This window comes from Petaurus breviceps, unplaced genomic scaffold, assembly GCF_028583685.1.
Source record: "Petaurus breviceps papuanus isolate PSGF00001 unplaced genomic scaffold, PetGlider_PUasm1.0 90701, whole genome shotgun sequence".
NCBI classification, from domain to species: domain Eukaryota; kingdom Metazoa; phylum Chordata; class Mammalia; order Diprotodontia; family Petauridae; genus Petaurus; species Petaurus breviceps.
In genome coordinates this window covers 5,602,307-5,625,412 of record NW_027187316.1, presented here as the reverse complement: position 1 = coordinate 5,625,412, position 23,106 = coordinate 5,602,307, and the positions used below count along the sequence as shown (strand labels likewise).

At 40.2% G+C, this 23,106-nt stretch overlaps 1 protein-coding gene across 1 annotated transcript in view; it reads left to right on the top strand.

Moving 5' to 3' along the window:
- Positions 1-12,906, top strand: part of RUNX2 (RUNX family transcription factor 2) — a 176,847-nt gene extending 163,941 nt beyond the window's left edge. The window contains exon 6 of the mRNA XM_069065835.1: positions 8,244-12,906. Coding sequence (XP_068921936.1) covers positions 8,244-8,722 — 479 coding nt within the window. The 3' untranslated portion in view covers positions 8,723-12,906. The remainder of the gene's footprint in view (positions 1-8,243) is intronic.
- Positions 12,907-23,106: the final 10,200 nt, after the last annotated feature.

Here is a 23,106-nt window from a genome sequence, read left to right as displayed (position 1 = left end):
TGTACTTGTATCCCTAGTCCCACTGTATCCAGTCGGCCCTTAATAAGTGCTTGTTGATTAATTTATCTTATTGGTAATGTCTTTTTTAATGATAGTGGGGAAAAGTAGGAAAAATGAGTGAAAAGACCAATCTGGACCACGCTCATTCTCATCGTACAAACTTGGTTCGTGTCTGTTAGCCTGGTTTATAATGTTCTCCCTTTTTTGCTAGACAAAGGGAACATACGTGAGTGAAATGTCCATGATGAATTTCCACATTGTATATGTGATGGATAACATAGAGACTTCCCTCACTTGAGTGAAGGACTCCTGGTGTCCAGGAATGGCACATTTGGTTGGACTGGTGGAGCATAGCCAGATAATAAAGGGGTTTCTGAATGTGCCAAAGTGCTTTGTTCAGTCCTCCTTTCTTGATTTAAGTGTTTTTTACCTTACTTTGACTTGTGAAATTGGGGTTTCCCTTCAGACTAGTGGAGGGAGGGAACACCTTAGTATTAAGTTGTCAGAGGATTGAATAATAATGATAAGTCACATTTATTAGCATGATTAAGTTTCACTAAGGACTCTCCTCACAACATAAGAATGGAAGAATTTTCCTATCTATTCATAATGTACGTTTGCAAACTGGGCCTCTGAAATAACCAACAGAACAGAACCCTCTGGATACTATTCAATAACCCTTACCAGGAATATTTCAACATATAATTCTAGTATTTGCTAGAGTCAAAGCCAGAGTCAATGGAAATGGTTAGTCAGAAGATATGTTTTCTAGCTCTTTTAGTCAACTACCCATGTGACTTTGGGCAAACACTTTCTCTTTCTGGGCCTCACCTATAATACAAGAAGATTGGACAAGATAATGTCTAAGATTCCTCACATCTTTTGAAAATTCTGTGGTCGTTCTGTGAGAAGCAGTGGGAAGAGACTGGCATGTAATGGGAAGAAAAGAGAGCCACATTATTGTAGAAATAACAATCAACACCAAGAGGCAACAAATTCCTAGCTGAAGATAATGGTTAATATCAATATCACATTGTCAAAATTAAAGGACCCGCCTTCTTTTCTGTTAGGTCAGTTATTTAGGGGAAGGGGATGCTAAACTTTGTAGAGGAATTAGGGTATTTGTTGGGCATTGTCTATTGTATCCAAACAAAATGTATTAAGAAATGTTTCAAAACCTACAATACTGAAAGGAGGTGCAAAAGACCTACCTTTTCTTCTTCAGTCAGAAGAAACTTCTTCCTGGGTATGTCTCACTGTAGTTGATACTAAAATAATGTCAAAACTCTGATGAGGATAGGGATAGGACCTGCGATTTCAACTGGTATAGAGAATTCTTGGATAATGAAAGGTCCTCCACTAATACAAGTTAGTACCTTCTCTGCAACTGAGAGAGACGTGCCTAAATCACTAAGAGAATAAGTGGGGGCAGCTAGTGGCGTAGTGAATACAGCCTGGAGTCAGGAGGATGCGAGTGCCTGAGTTCAAATCTGGCCTCAAACACTTGACACACTTAGCCGTGTGACCCTAGGCAAGTCACTTAACCCCAATTGCCCTCCAAAAAACAAAACAAAAAAAATCTTAAAAAAAAAAAGAGAGAGAATATGTGAGTTGCCCATAGTCACACAGCCAGCATGGGTCAGAGGCAGAAGGTGAACCTGGGCCTTTTTGGCTTTAAGGCCTGGTTCTTTTTTCAGATACAACATTCTGCCTCTGTAAATGCTGTGAAAAGGTTAATATAGTGTTCAGGCTTCATTTGAGTTCAGTTTATCCATTAACTCCTACCATTTAAAAGGTCCTGGTGAAGCTTTGAAGTTAGCACCTCATGGAGGTAAAGGATACCAGCAATTTATATAACTTATCAGGAAAGGAGAGGTTTTTGGTTTTCCTTTTTTCTTCCACCTACCTCCTCAGTAAAAAAAAAAAGTGTGTGTATACATGCATACATGCATACCTACATATACACATACACACATGTGTGCATAATGTGTATATGTATCCTATCAGCTGAGAGTGAGGAGGAGAATGGTAGGGTGCTGATGGTCAAGAAGTGGTGACATAGGCACTTACTTGACCCCAAGTTCAGATGCCAAGAAGGTTGTGTGCAGGGGTGGCTAGGTGGCACAGTGAATAGAGCACCGGCCCTGGAGTCAGGAGGACCTGAGTTCAAATGCGGCCTAGACACTTAACACAAAAACTATCCCTGTGTCCTTGGGCAAATCACTTAACCCCAATTGCCCTGCCTTCCCCCTTCCAAAAAAAAAAAAAAAAGGTTGTGTGCTGCTGTTACTCATTGGAAACTTTCAGTATTTTCATCCTAGAGTTCTCTTTTCCTTTTTCCGCTCAAGAAGTCTTTTTTATTAAGAACCTCCTATGTGGCTAACCCTGTTCCAGGTCACCATGGAAGTGGCAAAAAAAAGTACAAAACACAGTCCTGTCCCTCAGGGAGTTTATAATCTAGTTAAGTAGACAGGACATATCTGTAATTTTAAAAAATGGTAAATGCAAAGTAGTTGGCATAGACAGCAAATAATGTTGGTGTCTGGAGATTCTCCATCACTTTACTTGAATTTTCTTCATTCTCTGTCTCCCTGTTCTTTATTCTCTGTAGGACCTCCTCCCTGCTGTTTCTGATGAATTAGAATAGAATGGGAAAGAAAGAACAACATTTATTAAGCCCTTACTGTGTGCCAAGCATTGGGGATGATGCAAGTAGAAAGACAAGATGGTCTTTGCTCACACTCTAATGGACGATGCAATATTAAAACAAATATATACAAACTATATGTAGGATAAATTGAGGGATATTTTCAGAAGGAAAGCACTAAGATTGAGGAGCACTTGGAAAGGCCTATGATGACTTGGGAATAATAGGCTTCTGTGAAGCCAGCTACCCTTGGGTAATGTCAGACCCTCAACCTTGCCCTCATTTACTCTCTGTCCTGAGCAACTCAACTAGCCTGGGCAGCCCAGAGTCAGCTCATTGTTAGTAGAGGAGGTAGCTTGAAAGCTACATGAGCTCCCAGAGTTGTTCAACTTATTATTGGGGCATTTATTAGATAACTGGAATAGCTCAAGTCAGTGAATTGCATTTAGGCAAACAATAGCTTTCTAAGGTAACAAACAGATTTTTTTTTAAATAAGAATACACATTCAGGAAGAGAATAGAACAAATAAAATCTCATTTGAACAAAACCCTACCAACTCTGCTTTAAAGCTGATATCAGCCATCCTTTGCATCCTAGCCAAAGGTTCTTTGTAACTGACATCAACTGTCTTTTGTAATCTTGCCAACTAGCCTTTGAAATGAGATGATACCTCTCCAGTGGTACCCCCTGAAACACCTGAGCCACTCCCCTCGTCCAGAAAGGCCTTGCTGATTGTGTTCTGAAGAAAGCCTTTGAGGGAGAACAATGACAGCAGAGTCTACTTGTATGGGATGCTTTTGCAACTTTGAAGGTGTTGCCAGGGAACCTCTACAATATTTGCACTTCCTACTTCATAGTGTTACTGTGACCAAAAAAAAAAAAACAACTCAACTTTAAGCTACGCTAAGGTAGTCACTTGTCCAGGTGGGATGTAAGCGCCTTGAGAGCAGGGACTGGTTTTTATTTTTATCTTTTTATAACTGGAGCCTTGCTCAGTACCTAATACTGCAGCTGCCTTATAAATATCCATTGAACACTGATTTCTTCGGGTTGGACGATTTTGCTCTGCATGAAGAATCTCTCCCAACTGATACAAATAGGCAGCTCTTCTTCAAAGTCTTAAAAAATTGCCTGGGACATCAGTTTTGAGGTCAATCAACAGGAACGTATATCACTCCTACTGTGTGCTCTAAGTGTTCGAAATACAAAGAAAGGCAAAAAAACAGTCCTGCCCTCAAGGAACATAATTTTTAATTGGGGGGGGGGAGCGGGGGAGGAACAAGTAAATATGTAGGTTTATACAAGATACAGGTCTTCCTGGCTCGCCTTCTATCCCTTACACCAAAGGAGCCTCTCAAAGTGCTATATAAATATAAGCTATTATTAATTATTGTTATGAGTTATGGCTTGGTGGATAAGCAGCACATTTAAAACCTAATGAGTTCTAAGTCTGCCTCTGTTGAGGTTCTCAGCCATACTCCTCAAACTTACCTGAGCTCTGGGTTAGGAAGCCATGAGGGAGGGGGGCGGGATTGGTGGCATGGCACTTTCCAGGACCCCCAGGACCATCTTCTTAGGGGCTTTTGTTAAATAAGTGGAAAACATTCCTATTTCACTTGAGCTGATATGATGGCAAATTGATTTTAGCACCTGGTGGCTTAAAAAAACAAACAAAACCAACAACAAAATATCTCTGAAGGGTTAGGGGCATAAGGAATGACTGAATGTGTCAAGATACAGTGGCCAAGTAGCCCAAGAAGGGGGCTAAAGCCTGGGAGTTCAGATGAAAAACACAGTGATTGGAAGTACAGAGACAGACGTATTCAATAAAAGAAAATGTAATTAAAGTATCTGCTTCTGCGGTAATTATCATACATAAACGGAAGGCTCAGAAAGCCTTTGCATTTTTTTTTTCAAAGCACATTGTGCACCTCAAGGGTTGGATTTTTCCCCCTGCAACAGATTATTTTAAATGATCTCAGGTTGCACTTTGGAAAGTTGTTAAAACTTCCTCACACAGAAGACATATGCAAAAGTTTAGGAAACATTTCTTTGGTAACATACCAATAAGTTAAAATGACTAAGCAAATTCCAGCAAATTGCATTGTTTGTAAGTTATAAAATTATCCCATAATCCTTTTAAAGTCCACATCAAGTTGCTGTGCCCAGAAGGAGTTAATCCTCGGGACATTACAGTCTGTAATAACTGGAAGTGATTGGCCAAAGCGCCGTAAACCTGGCGGAAATTTGTTGCATTGTTTTCCATAAACCACAACCAGAGCTCATTAATTGAAAAATGAATGTCAACTGGCATTAGCTGGCATCCATAAACCAAAAGGCACAGTGACCCTGGCATGTGATAGGTTATAAAAAACATCAGCAAAATGGTAACAGGTAAAAGAAGGGGGGAGGAAAAGAAGGAGGAAAAATGTGAATTCAAAATCGTCTTAGAACTTACTGGCAAAGTCCCAAGTATGGAGCTTTAATGAGGCTTCTGCATCAAAATAAATGAAACCACATGGAATTTTAATTATTACTACAGTATTTTAAATGCAAACACACAAGAGGAGTATTTTCTGCTTTTAAACAGTCTATCTTGTGTGAACTCTGTGGCCCAGTGGGGAAGACATTGACACTATGAATGTGACTTCATTTCTCTTTTAAATTGCTAATGCTGTTCAGGCTTTTCTTACATGATCTAAGCATTGAACTTGATGTATGCAGGAGTCTGCCTAAAACTCTAGGCTGAGCCAGCAACAAGTTCACTTCACCTACATACTTTGAGACAAAAATGTTTTGGCTTAACAGTAACTGTGGTTTACGTTTATCACCTGGGTTGTGCAACCTTATACATAAGTGTGGGGGTGGAGGGGTGGGGGGTGGGGAAGCATGAACAAAATCCTCTTCAACTCCCTTAGCTCTCATCACTGCCTCTGGGTGTTAGTTGAACATCTTGAGCAAGTCACCCCAGGAACATTCACTACTTTCCCTCCAGCTTTTAATCTCCCTTTTTCATGGTGTTGTGTGTTAAAGGAAGGGGCATGTGTAGGGCCAGCAGAGTGAGGGAATCTGGAATCAGCTCAGGGGGATTTAGCTGAGCCAGACCTGGTTTGTCTTCCTGAAGGTGCTTGCTTCTGGTTGCAGAAACTGCCTGCCATTTTTTTATCCTTGGTCTGTGAGCATGTAGTTTTGTTTAGAGTGGGTAGTGAGTGTGGGAAAGTGTGGACACTTCTCTCACTGGGGCCAATTCTACCTTCCTCTCTTGGCTCTTTGGAGTTCTGCTGCTTTTGACTTCTGCCTATGTCCCTCTATTACCAATCAATAGGGAGGGGCAGACGCTGAGTTAATTAATTAACTGACCCTGCTAGTCTACTTGATTTGCTTAATGAGAGAGAAAGGTAGGTTAGAAGGCTTTTGATGGTTATGCTTCCCAAGTCCAGATTCAGGTTATAGAGCATGGTACTGCCATTTTGTGATACATACAACCCAATCCAACAAATGTTTATTAAGCATCTGCTATGTGAAAGGCATTGAGCTTGGTACTTGGGATATGAAAACCAAACAGGACCTACCTTCAGTGAGTTTTTCTTATTGTTCAGTCGTGTACAACTAACTCTTCATGATCCCATTTGGCATTTTCTTGGCAAAGATATTGGAGTAGTTTGCCGTTTTCTTCTCCAGTTCATTTTATAGATGAGGAACTGAGGCAGAGTTAAGTGACTTGCCCAGGGTCACAAAACTACTAAGTGTCTGAGATTAGATTCAAACTCAGTCTTCCTGACTTCAAGCCTGGCACTTTATCCATTGTTCCACCTAGCTGTCTATACATGGCTCAAAAGCAGTATTTTATAAGCATCCTGATTCCCATAATAAGAAATTCTCAGGGTATCCTAGAAGGAGAGTGAAATTTGAAAAAACAAGTCAGTAAGGGGTAAATTCTTACTTATAAAAATTAATAAAGACTTCTCCAGGTCCCTAAAAATTACAGAGCAGTCAGACATGAGACTAAATAAAAAATTGGAAAAAAAAAAGATCCTTTAGTTAAAGCACTTGTAACTTAAGAGAGCTTATTTCAGTTCTTTTAAGTTTGGAGGACTAGAGTTAACTGTACAAGTAAGAACAAGCATGCATTTTTAAAGTTTGTCACTAGGGATTTTTAGTGTCATTTTTAGCCAAATCAGAAGGTTAATTTCTTAATGAAATGGCCTAAAACCTTTGATTTCCTCTCTTAGGTACCAGTGTTGCCTGTTGAGTGGTAGATTTAGAAGTCAAAGGACATTAAATTTTCAAGAGAAACTTCTGCCTCCAGGTTATATGGGCACAAACTTAATCCAAATCCCCAGTTTTTGTGAAGTGAAGCTATTTCTACAGGATGGGATTTGACTTGTCTCTTAGATGAGGTGTAAATTGGGTACTTTGCTTTTCCATCTGCCACCATTTGTTCTATAAAGCACAAAAGACATTGTTGCAGAGGGCACAAGTCAGGCCCCCTCTCACCAACCAGAAGTCTGAAATTCTGTGAGATCAAAGGCACTCAGCTCTTCACCCTCCAAATTGATCTATCCAATTTATTATGGGAATTTCTTGGTGGAAGTTCTGAGAAGGATCCCTGAGACACCCCCATTGGGTATACATTCTCTAGATTAATAGAATATGAGAGTTAGAAGGGACCATAGGTTCCAAGGTAATTAAATTCAGCTACCTCATTTTACAGGTGAGGAAACTGAGGCCTAAATAGAAGTTATTTGCCTGAGGTCCCCATAGAAAAACAATAACAGTCATAATAATAAACATTTATACAATGCTTTAAAATTTTTCAAAGCACTTTACATACACGGTCTTATATTGCTCTTCTTAAACACCCATTTTAGAGATGAGGAAATTGAATCTCAGGGAAAGTAAATGAATTGCCCATGATAACCCAAGGTAGTAAGTGTCTGAAGCAAGATTTCAACCCACGTCTTTTCTGACACTTAACACTGTACCATGCCATGATAAGTAAGAAAGCCTATGAGTTTATTGAGATCCAGTGCAATTTTTATTTAGCATTACATTTACTTTAAAATGAGAATAACTTAAAAAAAAAAGCAACTACCGAGTGTTGACTGAAGATGACAGGATCATATTGGGAAATTTCATTTCAGCACAGTTCAGTTTGGAGGCTCTGCTGCATGTTCGTCTTTAATAGCAAAATGACAAATGTTGGACTTATTCATTCATTTCTGTACTGCAGGAGATGATGTGCTTTTTGTTAGCAAACATTTAACTGTTTCTGGAATTCAGTGAAACTCCGAAATGCAGCCAGAAAGAGGAGGGTGAAGAAAACCCAGAAGACCATGTTGGAGTGTGCCCTTGTGACACGGCTTACAGATTTTTCTGTTGTTCTAAAAGTGCTTTGGGCTTCTTTGGGAGATGAAAAGAGCTTATTGATAAATGCTGTAAGACTGAAAAGTGACCTATCCTTTTGAAGATGTATTTGTGAATCATGGTTCCTTTTTAGGGAAAACTATAGTTTATATCATTCTTTTTTTTCTTAAAGAATAATTTAAATTGATATTTACAGATTTTTCCCCCATCTTTTGTTATAATTTTTAGGTGCTTCAGAACTGGGCCCCTTTTCAGACCCCAGGCAGTTCACAAGTATTTCATCCCTCACTGAGAGCCGCTTCTCCAACCCACGAATGCACTATCCAGCCACGTTCACTTACACACCGCCCGTCACCTCAGGCATGTCCCTCGGTATGTCAGCAACCACTCACTACCACACCTACTTGCCACCACCCTACCCTGGCTCCTCCCAAAACCAAAGTGGACCCTTCCAGACCAGCAGCACTCCATATCTCTACTATGGCACTTCATCAGGATCATACCAGTTTCCCATGGTGCCAGGGGGAGACCGCTCTCCTTCCAGAATGCTTCCGCCATGCACCACCACCTCGAATGGCAGCACGCTAATAAACCCCAACTTGCCCAACCAGAATGATGGTGTTGACGCTGATGGAAGCCACAGCAGTTCTCCAACTGTTTTGAATTCTAGTGGCAGAATGGATGAGTCTGTCTGGCGGCCATACTGAAATTTCTCCGACAGTGGCCCAAGCACCTGCGAAATCCCCACCCCAACAAAAAAAAACAACAAAATACCAAAACAAAATCATATACACACACGTGCACATACATGCATGTACACGCATGTGATGTACATACACGTGCATGTGTGTATCATAACGCACATATATGTGACGTGTACCCACATACACCACATATATTGTGCCCACAAACATATGTATGTGTAATGCATATACAATATATGTATCTATACAATGCACAACATATGTATATATGTGTATGTGTGTGTTTATATGTATATGTGTACATGTGTACACCTATACGTGTGTGTATATATATTATCTACAAAGTGCCTGTAAGTTGTGTTGTTTATCATTGTTATAAGGATCCATAATACTAGGAGGAAAAAGGCCAAGCAGCATCCTCCATAGTTGAGTTTCAGATTATGTGAATCCTAGCACATTCTTTGCTTTTGAAACAGCTACACTATTTTCTTTCTATTTAAAAATGTACTTTTGCATCATACCAACAAACAAAAAAGGTGGTTGTTGGGGTTTTTTTTTTTTCCGGTTGCTGTTGCTTGGACTGTCATGAATCATTTGTTCTTGTGCCAATTTAGAGAGGTGGACTCCAGGTATTAGGAGGAAAAAAAGCAATGCAGCTCCCTCTGTGTGCTTGAAACTTCACAAACCCTCCATATATGGTGAAGGCCATATGAGGTATTGGACCAGTGGATCCGGCCAGTGCATTTTCCAATCCAGCTTACAAAGTTGGTGTAGATGCACGTAAAGGAAATAGGTAGAATAAGAGTTTCTGTTCAACTCTAGGCTGTTCCTAATAGATGTTGCAAACTTTTCTTTAACTTGCTGCAAATAAACAATGGAATTTTTTTTGGTTCACATCTTTTTTCTACATCAAAAATAAATTACTCTTCATGGTACCAATTGGAATAGGTAGTCTTAGTGGGATTTTGGGGCCTTTTTCCAGTTAACCAAAAAGAACCCTCCCATGCCTAAAATCAAACCCTTTTTTTTTTCATGAAAAAAAAAAATGAAAATGGCAATACCTTCCTATAGCCATAAGGGTATAAATAGTGTTTGTGTTTGGCTGTGTGTTGTTATTTGTTTTCTTTTTCTTTTTTTTAAATTATGAATATGTGTAAAATCTGAGGTTTCTTGCTGACGTGGATGGTCATATAACTTTAAAGAAATATTTATAATTATTTAATGACATTTGGACCCTTTAAACATTTCTTAGTGTATTGCTATGTTGACTTCGGTCTCTAAAAGTGCTTTTTATTAAATAACAAAATTTCTTCAGTGGGCTATAGCCATACCTGAAACATTGCTAAGCAATTTCAGTTTGTCCAGGCGTAATGTGATTTTTAAAATGCTTTCATCCCCAAGTATTTTGGATGTAGCATATTTTTGTGATGTATGAAGGAAGTGTTGTGTTTAATTCAATTAGATCTTTGGTTACCTTCAACACAGTTTGCCTTTTTAAGCAATAAAGATTAGGGAGTGAAAAAACAACCTTTTAGCTTTATCACTAATGTCGCCCTTCATCAGCATGAAATGCTGGAGTGATGTGGTTTCTTAACTTCTTTCAACTGGAAATGATTCTTGTCACATTAAAGAGACAAGCACAAGTAAATCATTGAACTGCAGGGAAAAAAAAGTGTTCTGTGGTTTCAGAGTTCAGCAAAACTCCAGTCTCCAAGCTTTATACCGAAGATGCAAGTCACCTTAAAGTCACAAACTTGGATAAAAGCCTCAATCTATCAGGATACACAAAGTCCAGGGAAGCAAAATTGCACCTGGTTTTCTTAATCAATCAGCTTTACCAATCCTGAAATCAGGGGAGACCAAGTCTACTCTGCCCAGGGCCCTCCTGGCAACCTGCCACACCATTTACATTTAAAGGAGTAGATCTCGGCCATCTTTTGTCCTGAAAGGGAAGGTTGGCTTGAATAGAGGGCAAGTCTCAGCAGGTAACTGGACTGAGAGGGAACACAGCATGTTAGGACCTGCTGTCTTTAAAATTGTAGTTCTTTATGTAAAGAGTAAATCAAGGTGTTTAAGGGCTAAACTGGAGAGGAATTCGGGCTGTACTACCCCTTGGGATGCACTTTTACCACCCTTACAGTCAAAAAGCCTTCAGTCCTTATAATAATGTGAGGCTATGTCATGTAATGACATCAGGTCTATTCTTAGCCAAAACTGCAGGATAACTTTAATCTCATTACCATAGAAAGACCCAGATTTAAATACCGAAGCTCGCCACCTCCCCCCCCTCCCCAGCAAAATGTGTCCAAAAATTCCTTTCTCCCCCAGTATTGCCCCCAGCCTCCAGAAACATTCTTGTTCTTCAACATCGGTGAAAACTCACCTTGTGGGCTTCTGATTCCTACCCAGGCTGAGTGGCAGTGGGACCTGTGGGTGATGGTTACATTATGTTCCTACCATTCAGCCTGGCTCCTAAAGAAAATTGAGGGGAAAAAAAAATCTTTGCCTTCTAAAGGTTGTATACCAAGTATGCTTAGATGTATAAGCTACTTTCCTATTTCTTAAGTTTTCCTTTAAAGATGGAAACTGTAATTGATACTATTTATTGTTGGTTTGTGGCAGCTTGAAGCATGCCACCACCATTATTTGTAGGTGTAAAGTATGTGTGTTGGTTTCAGCAGCACTTAAAAAAACCAGTGTCTGGTTACACATTTCAATGTTAATTAATCAAGAGGAAAATGTTACTGCCAGTGCCAGCTGTAGCCTATTTAATTAAAAAAAAGGTACTATATTTGTACGTTATTTTTTATGCAGAAAAGGGCTTTTTAAAGATTACTGTACACATATTAAGTGATTTTTTTAGGGATGCTTTTGTGTTGAGATGTTGTTATAGTGGCTGCAGGCAGCAACCCAGAAACACTTTAAAAAGATTTTTTTTTTCCTTTGGTAAAATTCAAGCACTTCATTTCTTTTTTCTTTTCTTTTTTTTTTTTTGGTGGGGGGGTAATTCCCACTTCTTAGACAAGATTCTGCCTTTTTTTTTTAAGCCTCTTTTACCTGCTTTAGTGCATGAGCATTTTTTGACAGGACCATGAGTACCCATTGGGAGATGTATTTGATTTTCAGTTTCAAGGAAGGGGAAAGAAAAAAAGTCTTATGTGTTTAATCCTATGGAATCAAGTAGCATTCAGATAGAGCAGGCCTGAAGGAGATGTGTTTTCCTGAGGGCTAAAACAGCACGGTCCTGTAGGCAGCAGAAATGTTGGCAGGATTTGTAGAGTGACCAACAAAGCTTAACCTACATCAATCTCCAGATGTCCCAGTTGTCTCACAAATCTTACCTATGTCACAGATCCTAAACAGGTGCGGCAATTCTTCTTGTAAATCGACAGAATGTCACTGAACTAGTCCCTGTAGATTTTCAACAAACCAACTTTCGTTTGCTCTTTAGTCATCTGCATTAGGCCAGCACCCTTTAAAATGTGCAGAGAAATATAAGCCATCAGAGACCCAGTAAAAGTGAGGAGAGGTGATGTATGAGCCGTTTCACGAGAGTTCATTCCCATCTCAATTGTTGAGGCCCAGTCCAGAATCTAGGTTAACTTGACTGACCACAAAATATTCTCAAAAGCAATAATTATATCGAAGACATTCAAGAAAAGTATCAAGAAAAAGACCAGTCTTCTGAACATTGAATTTGTTATTTTTAAATATAATTCATTTCGTTTTAACATTTTCTTTGTGAGAATTTTTAGATGTTTGTTTACTTCATGTTTACAAATAACGGTTTGCTTATTAGTGCAGTATGTTTAATTATATCAGCCAAAACCATACTTTACAGTAATTTTTTTTAGGTATTATGAATGAAATTCCATTTTTTGGATATGCTTTACCATTCTTGGTTGCTGATGGAACAAAAATATTTGTAGCATTATGTGTAAATATATGCTTTTTTATTTTTATTTTTTCCCCAATTGTTGCGCTTTCCGTGCACATATTGTACAAATTCTGCTTTGTGCCACAGATCATGATTGTGGATGAGTTTACTTTTAACTTCAAAGGGACTATTTGTATTGTATGTTGCAACTGTAAATTGAATTGTTTGGCATTTTTCTCATGATTGTAATATTAATTTGATGTTTGGATTTAATTTTCAATAAAATGGCTTTTTTTGTTTTGTTTTGTTACGTGTGTGTTTCAGACCTCTCTTTATCCTCTCTTCTAGTCTTTTTCAAGTATTTGCCCCTACCCCTGCCTACACCTGGTCGAATGTTTTCACATGGCCTTACAACATACCAGGGCCCAAAGGAGAGTACAAATCTTGAATAACCAGTGATAGAAGGAATTTGGGAAGAAGCTCTCTTCCTGTCTGGCCCCATGCCTGGAGACAGATGGGGGAAGAATCTATCCATGAGTTTCATTTCCTTTTCATCTACCAGGAGAGGCTGCTATGGTATAAGTGGGGTGAGCACTGGATTTGGGGTCAGAAGCCTTGGGTTCCAATTCTGGCTGTTTCCTACTACTTGTATGACCTTTGGGCCTCCCTTTCTCATCTGTGAAAAAGAAGGGGTGGTATTAGATGATTTCTAAGGATCCTTCCAGCTCTGACTCCTATGATCTTTGGCTTCTAATATTAGAGCTACTTATGGATTTTTGTAGTTATTGTTCAGTCATTTTCCACTTTTCATGACCCTCTTTGGGGTTTTCTTGGCAGAGATACTGGAATGGTTTGCAATTTCCTTCTCTAGCTCATTTTACAGATGAGGAAACTGAGGCAAACAGGATTAAGTGACTTGCCCAAGGTCATACAGGTAGTAAATGTCTAATGGATTTGAATTCAGGAAGATGTCTTCCTGACTTCATGCCCATCACTCTCTCTACTGCACCACCTAGCTACCTGTGGAATTAGCTCCGTGTGTAGGAGGCATCCGTAATCCTTATCAAGATTCTCATGCCAGCAAGTCAGCTGCTTATACCAAGTCAAATGTATCTGAGGAAGAATTGGAAGCTTGGTGTTTGTTTCTTATCTCCTCCTCCTCATATCTGTTTTGTTTGAATCCTGAAAAATGAAGGCCCATCAGAATTCAAGAAATGAAATGGAGTTTGGTCAGCAAACTCCCATCTCAGAAAATTTGTACTGGTGATTATACCTCTTTGAGTTTGGATCTCCTAGAGCAGGGGCTCTTAACTCCTAAGGAATCTACAGATAAATTTCAGGTGATCCATGAACTTTCATGAGAAAAAAATACATCTTTATTTTCACTAAATTCTGACATTTAGCATTTCCTTCAACTATTTAAAAACCTTACTCTAGGTGTGGCTAGGTGGCACAGTGAATAGAGCACCAGCCCTGGAGTCAGGAGGACCTGAGTTTAAATCCGGCCTCAGACACTTAACACAAAAACTAGCCGTGTGACCTTGAGCAAGTCACTTAATCCCAATTGCCTTACCTTCTTCCCTGCAAAAAAACAAACCAAACCAAAAAAAAACTCCCTTATTCTGAGAAGGGGTCCATGACACACAAAAAGTTGAGTCCCTGTCCTATCATGACCATCCCCTTGAGTAGTCAACAAGGCCAACCTGTGTTGAGCCCACTAATCTGTTTTTCAGAGGCCTTTCTTTCTGCTGAATGTTTTCTGTTCCTTTTGGCTTACCACACTCCTATAAAGAAGGCCACAGGAAATTGTGGTACAGACAAACTATAGAATTTGCTCCATTTCACACATATCAAGCTAAAAGTAAGATGTCCCCTTTTGAGGGATTGTCTTCTTTTCTTAAGGTTTTGACCTAGCATTCTTAAGAGTATTTATGAGAATGTGAATTTCTAAAGGTAGGAATATTTTAGGACACCTCCATTGAGACTTGAGCTGATGCCTATCACCTGTTTCCAGCTCTAAGGGGATAGGTTAAGAAAAAAAGACCAAAACCTGCCCAGAACAAGCCCAATATTCTGTACACTTCTGGTCAGAATTACTTCAGCAATAGCTATTTCATTTGAAAGGAATGATCTAATTTCAGGTTAGATTTTGCTCATGTACTCAACTTTTCTTCTGATAGAGTATATGACCTTTTACTTTTCATTTTACAAATCTTATCTGCCCACATGGTGTAGTGGGAAGGTGGAGACCCATAATGAATCCTGTTTATCACTAACTCTACAAATTCCTTTTGGTGGGCAAGCCAAGTGACTTCTTCTTTTTGCTTTTTGGAGGGCAGTTGGGGTTAAGTGACTTGCCCAAGGTCATACAGCTGGTTTTTGTGTTGTGTCTGAGGCTGGATTGGAACTCAGGTCCTCCTGACTCCAAGGTCAGTGTTCTATTCACTTTACCACCTAGCCGCCCCAAGCCAAGTGACTTCTTTATGACCTTGGTCAAGGCAACAGACTTGTTTGGGACTGAATTTCTCTATCTATAAAAGAAGATAGCTTAGGAGAGACAGCGTGATATATGGTGGTAGCATCAAATTCAAATAGGAACCGATCTCTGCTGGCTACAGGTTGACTTAGAAAACCACAAGCCAACATTATTTATGTTGTATTTTTATTTATTTTGTTAAACATTCCAATTACATTTTAATCGAATTTAAGAGTTCCAGTGGCAAAAGTTTTGTGGGCCTGTTTGACACTCTCTGGTATAGTGGATAGGCCATTAGACTTGGAGTCTGGGAGACCCAAGTTCAAATCCCCCTCTCAGACGTTTTATGAGCTGTGTGATTCTAGGCAAGTCTCCTAATCTCCCTTAAATTCACTTTCCTTATCTGTGAGAAGAGGGGGCTGAATTGGGATTCCTTCAAAGGTTCCTTTCAGCTCTAAATATTCTATGATTCTAATAGGTAAATTACAAGGCCCTTTCTGGCTCTGACAGGCTGGGATCCAGACCTTAATTACAACTATGATGAGACCATGGAATTAGAGTTGGATAGACCTGCCATTTAAGGCATTGAAATTGGATGGGTAGCTAGGAAATTGGAATTATAACTGCAAAATAATCATCTAAATTCCATCAGAAAGAGGAGAACTTTCACATAATGGCAATAGTCATAAGAGCAGCTTATGTTTTGTGTAAAACACCCAGGTTTGCTGAGTGCTTATACATGTTGTCTTGTCCCCTTTGCTTCCCCCATGCTCTGGAGTGATGGCTGTATCATCCATCTTTTCAAGGATTTTCAGAAATTCACTGAATCTCCAAGGCTAGTTTACCTCGAGTTCTATAGCCTGTCAAGAGGGGAAACCACTGACTTCTCCCCTCCTCTTTCTCCCTTTCTCTCTCTCTCTCTTTTTTTTTCAGGCTCACTACACACTCAGCAAATGAAGAACAAAGCTGGGTGGCCTGGTTTAAACTGAGATGGTGAGAAGGAACAGAGACCTTGCCTACATCCATGGCCACTGTCTTTCTTGCTAAAAATAATAGATCAGAGGAGAAAGAAATACAATCACTGTTGTTGACCCTACCATCCCCTCCCCCAACCCTTCCTCCCAAATATTTAATCATCAGATATTTCTGTGTGAGTGGGTGTTTCCTGTTCACTCAATCCCAGCCGAGACTTGGGCTAATAAACACCTCAGCTTTCTGTCTCTGAGTTTATTTGGCCTGGGAAATGGGTATTACCATGTAAACAGGAAGCCCCCTGAAGTTATTATCTACAGATGCTGTTGAAGAGTCACATGTTTGTATTTATGGGAGCTGAAAACAGTCTGGAAAGGCGGAGGAGGTGGGGAAGCCCTCAGTCAGAGACATAGTGTATGCTGGTCTCACGGATCTTTGTGATTTCAATCTCTCTCCTCCCTTAGCTTCTTGGAAGTGTATCCTAAGGGCTAGCAATTCCTTGCCAAAAGCCAGGTGGGAAACAGAGATTCTGGGCTGTAGAATTCCCGCAAACACTATCCTTTCGCCCTCTCCAACCCCTTTCTTAATTATGAGGGTAGCTGTGGGATTTGGATTTTATCTCATTTTGTCCATTGCCTCCTGACCAATGCCTCCGTTTGTCTGCCTGACAGTGATTACTAACAATGATTTTTAAACAGGGGATTTGTGATAAAAATAAATATCTTATCATAAGGAAAGCCACCAGCTTCTCCATGGAGAGATAGAGTCCAAGTTCAGAAAGGAACATACATTGTCCGACTTCGCCAGACTTGTCTTGGTTAGCTATGCTTTTTGGTTACTTTGGGAAAGGTTTAAAGATAATTTTTGGGGGTGTCATTAGGAATTGCCATTGATTTTTTTTAAAAGAATATTAATAAAACACTTTTCTCCATAAATTTAAAAGCAAACTCAACCCCCCCATTAATGTCTTGCTTTCCATTTCTTTAGAGTTCTTCTCTAAAGTTCTTCTCTCTTTCCTAACCCCCCCCCGACCCCCCCCCCCCTCCCCAGCATCTCAAAGTGGTTCCAAATTCCATTCAAAGAGTTTAACTTAACCCAGGGGACAAAAATGGGAAAAAGCCAACCTTTAGGCATGTTCTCCTGTGGTAAGAGAGAAGCTGGACAAAGGGATTCAAGGCAATTGGGGGAACTTCTCCACCACTTCCTACCCCGAAGAGTGACAAGATCACTGATTTGGGCAAAGAACCTGACTTCATGTAGCCTTATTCCATGTTTTTCTTCTGCCCCAGAGACACAGACCTCACCTGACAGCTTGGAAAGTAGGTGACAATGTCCTATGATTTACAGGGTTCTAGGAGGGTACTGATGCCTTCTTTCTTTGCCAGAGAATTATAATTTTGGAATATCCAGGTGTTAGTCACTTAAATCTCCACCTCAGTTTCCACATCTGTAAAATGTGGATCATAATAGCACCTAGTTCCTGGGGTTTCCAAGACTAAATGTGGAAATAACTGTAAAGAGTTTAACAAAGTGCCTGGCACATAGAAAGCACTATATACATGTTAGCTATTAATAATAATAATGCTGATCTGTAGGGTGTAAAGGGATTTTTTCAGAACAGGCTATATATAATTTTTTTCACTGCCTAGGGATACTACATATTTGGGCCTCAAATCACTCCCAGACTTCTGCCACTCCCTCCTGGGATGCCCTCCAACTTAATAAATGTGAAATTGAACTGAATTGACTAGCTGATCAGGAATTCCTGAAAATTCCTTGGAAGATGGAAGAAACGAAGACTTTGAAACCAATGTGAAACAAGGTAGCTCAGTTTCAGAAGTATTATTAATAATATTTAAAATAAAACTAAGGCTGTCTGTGTTCTCATCCCACTGGCTGCTCCCCTTTCTCCTGATCTTCCCAGGTGCCCCCATTCCCTATAACTCTTTTACCATTCTCTCTCTCTCTGTCTTTGTCTCTCTCTCTCCATTCCCCACCCTGTCTCTCTGTTTCTCTTTCTGTCTCCGTGTCTTTCTTTGTTTCTGTGCCTCTCTCTCTGTCCCTTTTTCTGTCTGTCTCCTTCCTCCCTCCCCACGCCTGTCTCTTCTCTCTCTATCTCTTTCTCTGTCTGTCTTTCTACCTCTCTGTGTTTCTCTCTCTCTGTCTTTGTGTCTCTCTGTCTCTGTCTCTCACTTAACTTTTCTTATGTCTCTGTGGGCCAGACCTTTATGCCTAGGCTCCATCATCTTTCCAGGATGGTTTTGCCCTGTGCTCTGCTCTGAACTTTCCTCTGGAATGGTTCCCTCTCACCTCTCTAGATCAACCACTCCCTGTCTCATCTCATATCTTTTACCTACACCAGATCCTGGGTATCTAACAGCTCTGTAGAACTGGTGGTTGGATGAAGGCTCTGGAAGAGTCTTAGTTTTTAAGAAAAAGTACAGAGGAGACATGATTCGTATCCTGTTCATCGAAAGCCTTGGTGCCTACATGAACCTCTATATGTGTGGGGACTGGGACAAATGCAGTGCCTAAACTTTTCTGTTTTGGCATTTGGATTTCCTGAACACACCTGGTATAGAAAGACAGACACTGAAGCTACAGCTTCACACCTCTCCCCCCCCAATCATCCCTGCCCCCCCACTCAAAATGGACATATCTAAAGGTCATTTAGCAAACATGTAATAAACACCTATTATGCATCTGGCACCGGGCCAAGCACTGGGAATAAAAAGAAAGAAAGAAAAGAAAAAGACAATCCCTGTCTTTAAGAAGTTTATAATCTAATGAGGGAAGTCAGTATACACAAAGAAGCTGAAGAGTGGGGGGGAGGGGCATGATGGCAGCCAGATAAGAAATGAAGAGATGACTGGCCTGGGTGCCTTAAATGAAGGTTCTGGGACAAGTTCTTTCCAGTCAGAAGGAGGGGCCTCTGAAATGTGAGTTTCAGGGTTGAAGTGATTCTGTAGGATGAGGCTTCTGGGGCATGATGGGAGAAGTCCAGAGGGATGTAGCCAGGTGGGAAATGAAGAGATGCCTGGCCCAGACACTTTCTTTAAATGGAAGTCAAAGGAATCATAAATTTAGAGCCAAAAGGACATCAGAGTTCATTCTGATCTGACCCCTCATTTTAGCAATGGGGAACCTGAGGCCTAATAGAAAGATGGTGACTCTATGTGCCTGTGTCACACAGGTAGTAACCTAGCAGAGCCTAGGACCAAGCCCAGATTCTCTGACTAAGCATTCAATGTTCTTTCCACTAGACCAGTTCCACCCTCCCCCAACCTTGAGGTAGGGGTGCTGGGAAAACTTGATGGAGTTCAAGGACACAGTTACCCACAGGTGTGCACACAGGTGTGTCTCCTGACACAGCATTTATTTGCCATTGTATCCATCTATGGTGAAAATTACAGAATGTGAAACGTGTGGTAAAAAACTGTCACGCTATCAAGGTGATTTTACAGGGACACAGAATGCTTGCAGAGATGTCAGTGAGTACTGTGAAATTTGAACTCAATGCAGGGAAAATGATCTGCAGGAGAGGGCTTATTTCAGAAAAGTCAGCGGCCTCGAGGGGCCCAGCAGTGCACGCAGCCCTGCCATTCAGACATTGGAAAGCAAGTGATGGAGTTTCTGGAGACCAGCTCAGTTGCCTCTTCTCAGCTCCCTTGGTATCAGAGCTCCTTATGCCTCCAGATAGGTGTGAATGGTCATAGTTGCACCAATTCCATCTGCACTGGCTTCATTTCATTTCTGATATTACAAAGATTTCTTATGACATAGTGAGGCTATGGCATTTCAGTTCTCATCCCTCACATACAATTCATTCCTCCATACCCTTGATGGAATGAAAACTCCTTGAGAGCAGGTACCATTTCATTTTATGTGCACAGGCCAACCACAGTGACTAGCACACAAATGAGCACTTAAAAATTCTTTTTGATTGATTGATTACAATGCTCTCCCCTCTCCCCCATTTCTGTTGTATTCCATAACCATTAGAAAATTTAGGAATTATTTTTTGAGCTTCCATTTCTTTTTTTTTAAAGAGTTCCCATCTTTTATTTGTTTGCTCATCCATCCATCCATCTATTCATTTTTCAAGATGCTCCCATTTTATTTAAAAATTTTTCTTTTTGCTTTTTTGGAGGGCAATTGGGGTTAAGTGACTTGCCCAAGGTCACATGGCTAGTTTTTGTATTAAGTGTCTGAGGCTGGATTTGAACTCAGGTACTCCTGACTCCAGGGCCGGTACTTTTTTTCACTGTGCCACCTACCTACCCCTGAGCTCCCGTTTCTGATAAAAAAGCAAGGCTTAAACTAAGGTCTTATAACCAAGGCCTCAGGATGCCTTGGCCTAGAGACCTTAGGGAAATTCTTCTTGAACTATAACAAAAAGTCAGATTATTATGAGTCTAGAAATGGATTCTGTTAATTGAGAACACTTTTGAGAGATCTATTAGGCAGAATTAAGAAACAAAATACCTTGGGTGGCACAGTGAGTAAGAGCACCGGCCCCAGAGTCGGGATGACCTGGGATCAAATCTGGGCTTTGATACTCAGCACCACACCCAGAAATAACTGGCTGTGTAACCTTGAGCAAGTTACTTAATCCCAATTGCTTTAAAAAAAAAGAAACAAAATGCCTAAGATTGGTGGATTGTTATAAATTAATAAGCAAATTCTCAGTTAACAGCATAAGATAGCAGATGTCATTTTGGGGATCTATACTTGTGATCTCATTCACATAAGGAACTCTCTCCTTTAAGGTCCATACAACAGCCCATCTATAATCTTAGAGAGTTACCTGGGGGCACTTAGAGGTCCAATTATTTTCCTGAGATCACATAGACAGTATCAGTCAGAAGTAGATCCTGAACCCAGGCCTTGCTAATTCTAAAAGAAATCATCAATCAATCAATCGGTCAACATTTATTAAGTGCCTACAATGTACCAGTCACTGTGCTAAACTCTGGGGATCCAAGAAGAGGCAAAAGACAGTCCTTGGCCTCAGGGAGGTTACAAGCTAACCCTCTATCTCCTAAACCACACTGAATCTCATAAACATTACTGTTGTGATATTAAATTCTTTGTGTTTTCACATTGTACTGCTGTCCCTCTCAATAGGATATATGATAGGTTTTAGAGTTGGAAGGGAACTTTAGAAAGGATTCAGTTCAACTTCCTGGGAGCAAAATTGCTCCCAAAAGTCAAATAATTTGCCCAAGTTTGCATGACTAGTTAGTGTTAGAGCTTGAATTAAAACCCAGGTCTCCTGGAATCTAGGGCTCTTTCTGCTTTAGTGTTATTAATGCATTTCCTTTAGGGTACAGAATGGAAGAAATAAGTATTTATTAAGTGTTTACTATGTGTCAGGCACTGTGCTGAATGCTTTATAGAAATAATCTCATTTTATCATCCCAACAACCTGGGGGAGGGAGGTGCTAATATTGTCTCTGTTTTACAGGGACCTGAGGCAGATAGAAGTTAAGTAACTTACCCAAGGTCACACAGTTACTGTCAGAGGACACATTTGAACTCACGTCTTTCTGTGGGACCTAGTGCTCTATTATGCCTCTTAGATGTCTTTTTTTTTTTTTTTTTTTGCTTTTTGAAGGGGGGAAGGCAGGGCAGTTGGGGTTAAGTGACTTGCCCAAGGTCACAAGACTAGTAAGTGTTAAGTGTCAGAGGTTGGATTTGAACTCAGGTCGTCCTAACTCTATGGCTGTTGCTCTATTCACTGTACCACCTAGCCACTCCACCTCTTAGATGTCTTTGCCATTTTACATTTCATGCCGCGTTGTCAGTGGAGCTAGCTTGCCTGTCTAGTTTTACTTTCTATTTCTAGCTTAGTTTCCCTCTATTATTCTTTCAGACATACTTTTCTTCGGCTTTAGGGGTCACAGCATTGCTCCAAGAACATCTTACAAATCCTTTTTTTTTCTCTTTCAATTTGTTTCCAAAAATATTTTCATCATTGATAACCTAATTTTCAATGATCTTATACTCTTTAATGCAACCTTTTAAAATCTTTTCTTTTTGCATATTTCTGCCCTTGTATTAAAAGGTGAGCCCTTGTCCAAATTTTTTGTATTGCTGATTTGGCAGAGTAATAATATAGGGATAATGCACTGATCAGAAAACTCAATCACATCTAGGGGAACAGAGAAAGGAAACTCACATTTGACTTTGAAAGTTATAGGAGTGACCAAGTTTCATTCCCTTCTGTATAGTGAAGGAAAAGAAGGGCTATAGATGGAGGAAATAGATCCTAGATAGTTAACAGAATTGTACTGTTCCCCCTCCCTCCCCAGGGGATAAAACTGGAAGATCTTCTTAGGGTTTGTTATATTATTTTATTTCTCTGGGCTTCTGTACCAATGCTTCAAGAAGAAAGAAAAGAAAATTGGAGCTTAAACATTGGTATAGCCCGACTCTTGTTTGCTTTTTCATTTCCGTAGCTGTAAAAAAAAAATTTCTTCTGGAAGCTCAACTTTATCACATTGCAGGAGCAGATCAACTCCTCCAATGAGGCCCCTTCTCTCTTTCTTAGGGAAAGGAACACACACACACACACACACACACACACACGTGTAAATCTGCTGCATCTCTCCTACTTATCCCTTCTCCCCCCCTCATCTCTGCCTCTCTCTTGCTCTGTCTCTCCTGATTCTGAAAAAAAAAAGGGGGGGGGCTTCATTTCAAGTGATAGGAACATCAGGAAATATCAAAAGGAAAATTGTGACTAACAGGGTATGAGGGAGGAGGTAGAGATGGAGAGAGATAGAGACATTCAGAGACAGCGACCCAGTTGGGAGAGAGCAAGACAGAAGATGAGAATGAGAATGAATATTGAATTGAAAAGATCTCTGGAATCCTGAATGCAAATGATCTTTGTCCTTTTACTGCCAGTGATGGTATTCTCCCAACAAAGCAGGATGTTCGTGTTTTTAATAATAGCTAGACCAGATGCTAAATTCTACTCGGCAACATGCTGTCTAAGTGAGAAGCAGAACAGCTGATTTCTGTTAAGATGAACACCAGGAGAATAAGCCAAAAACT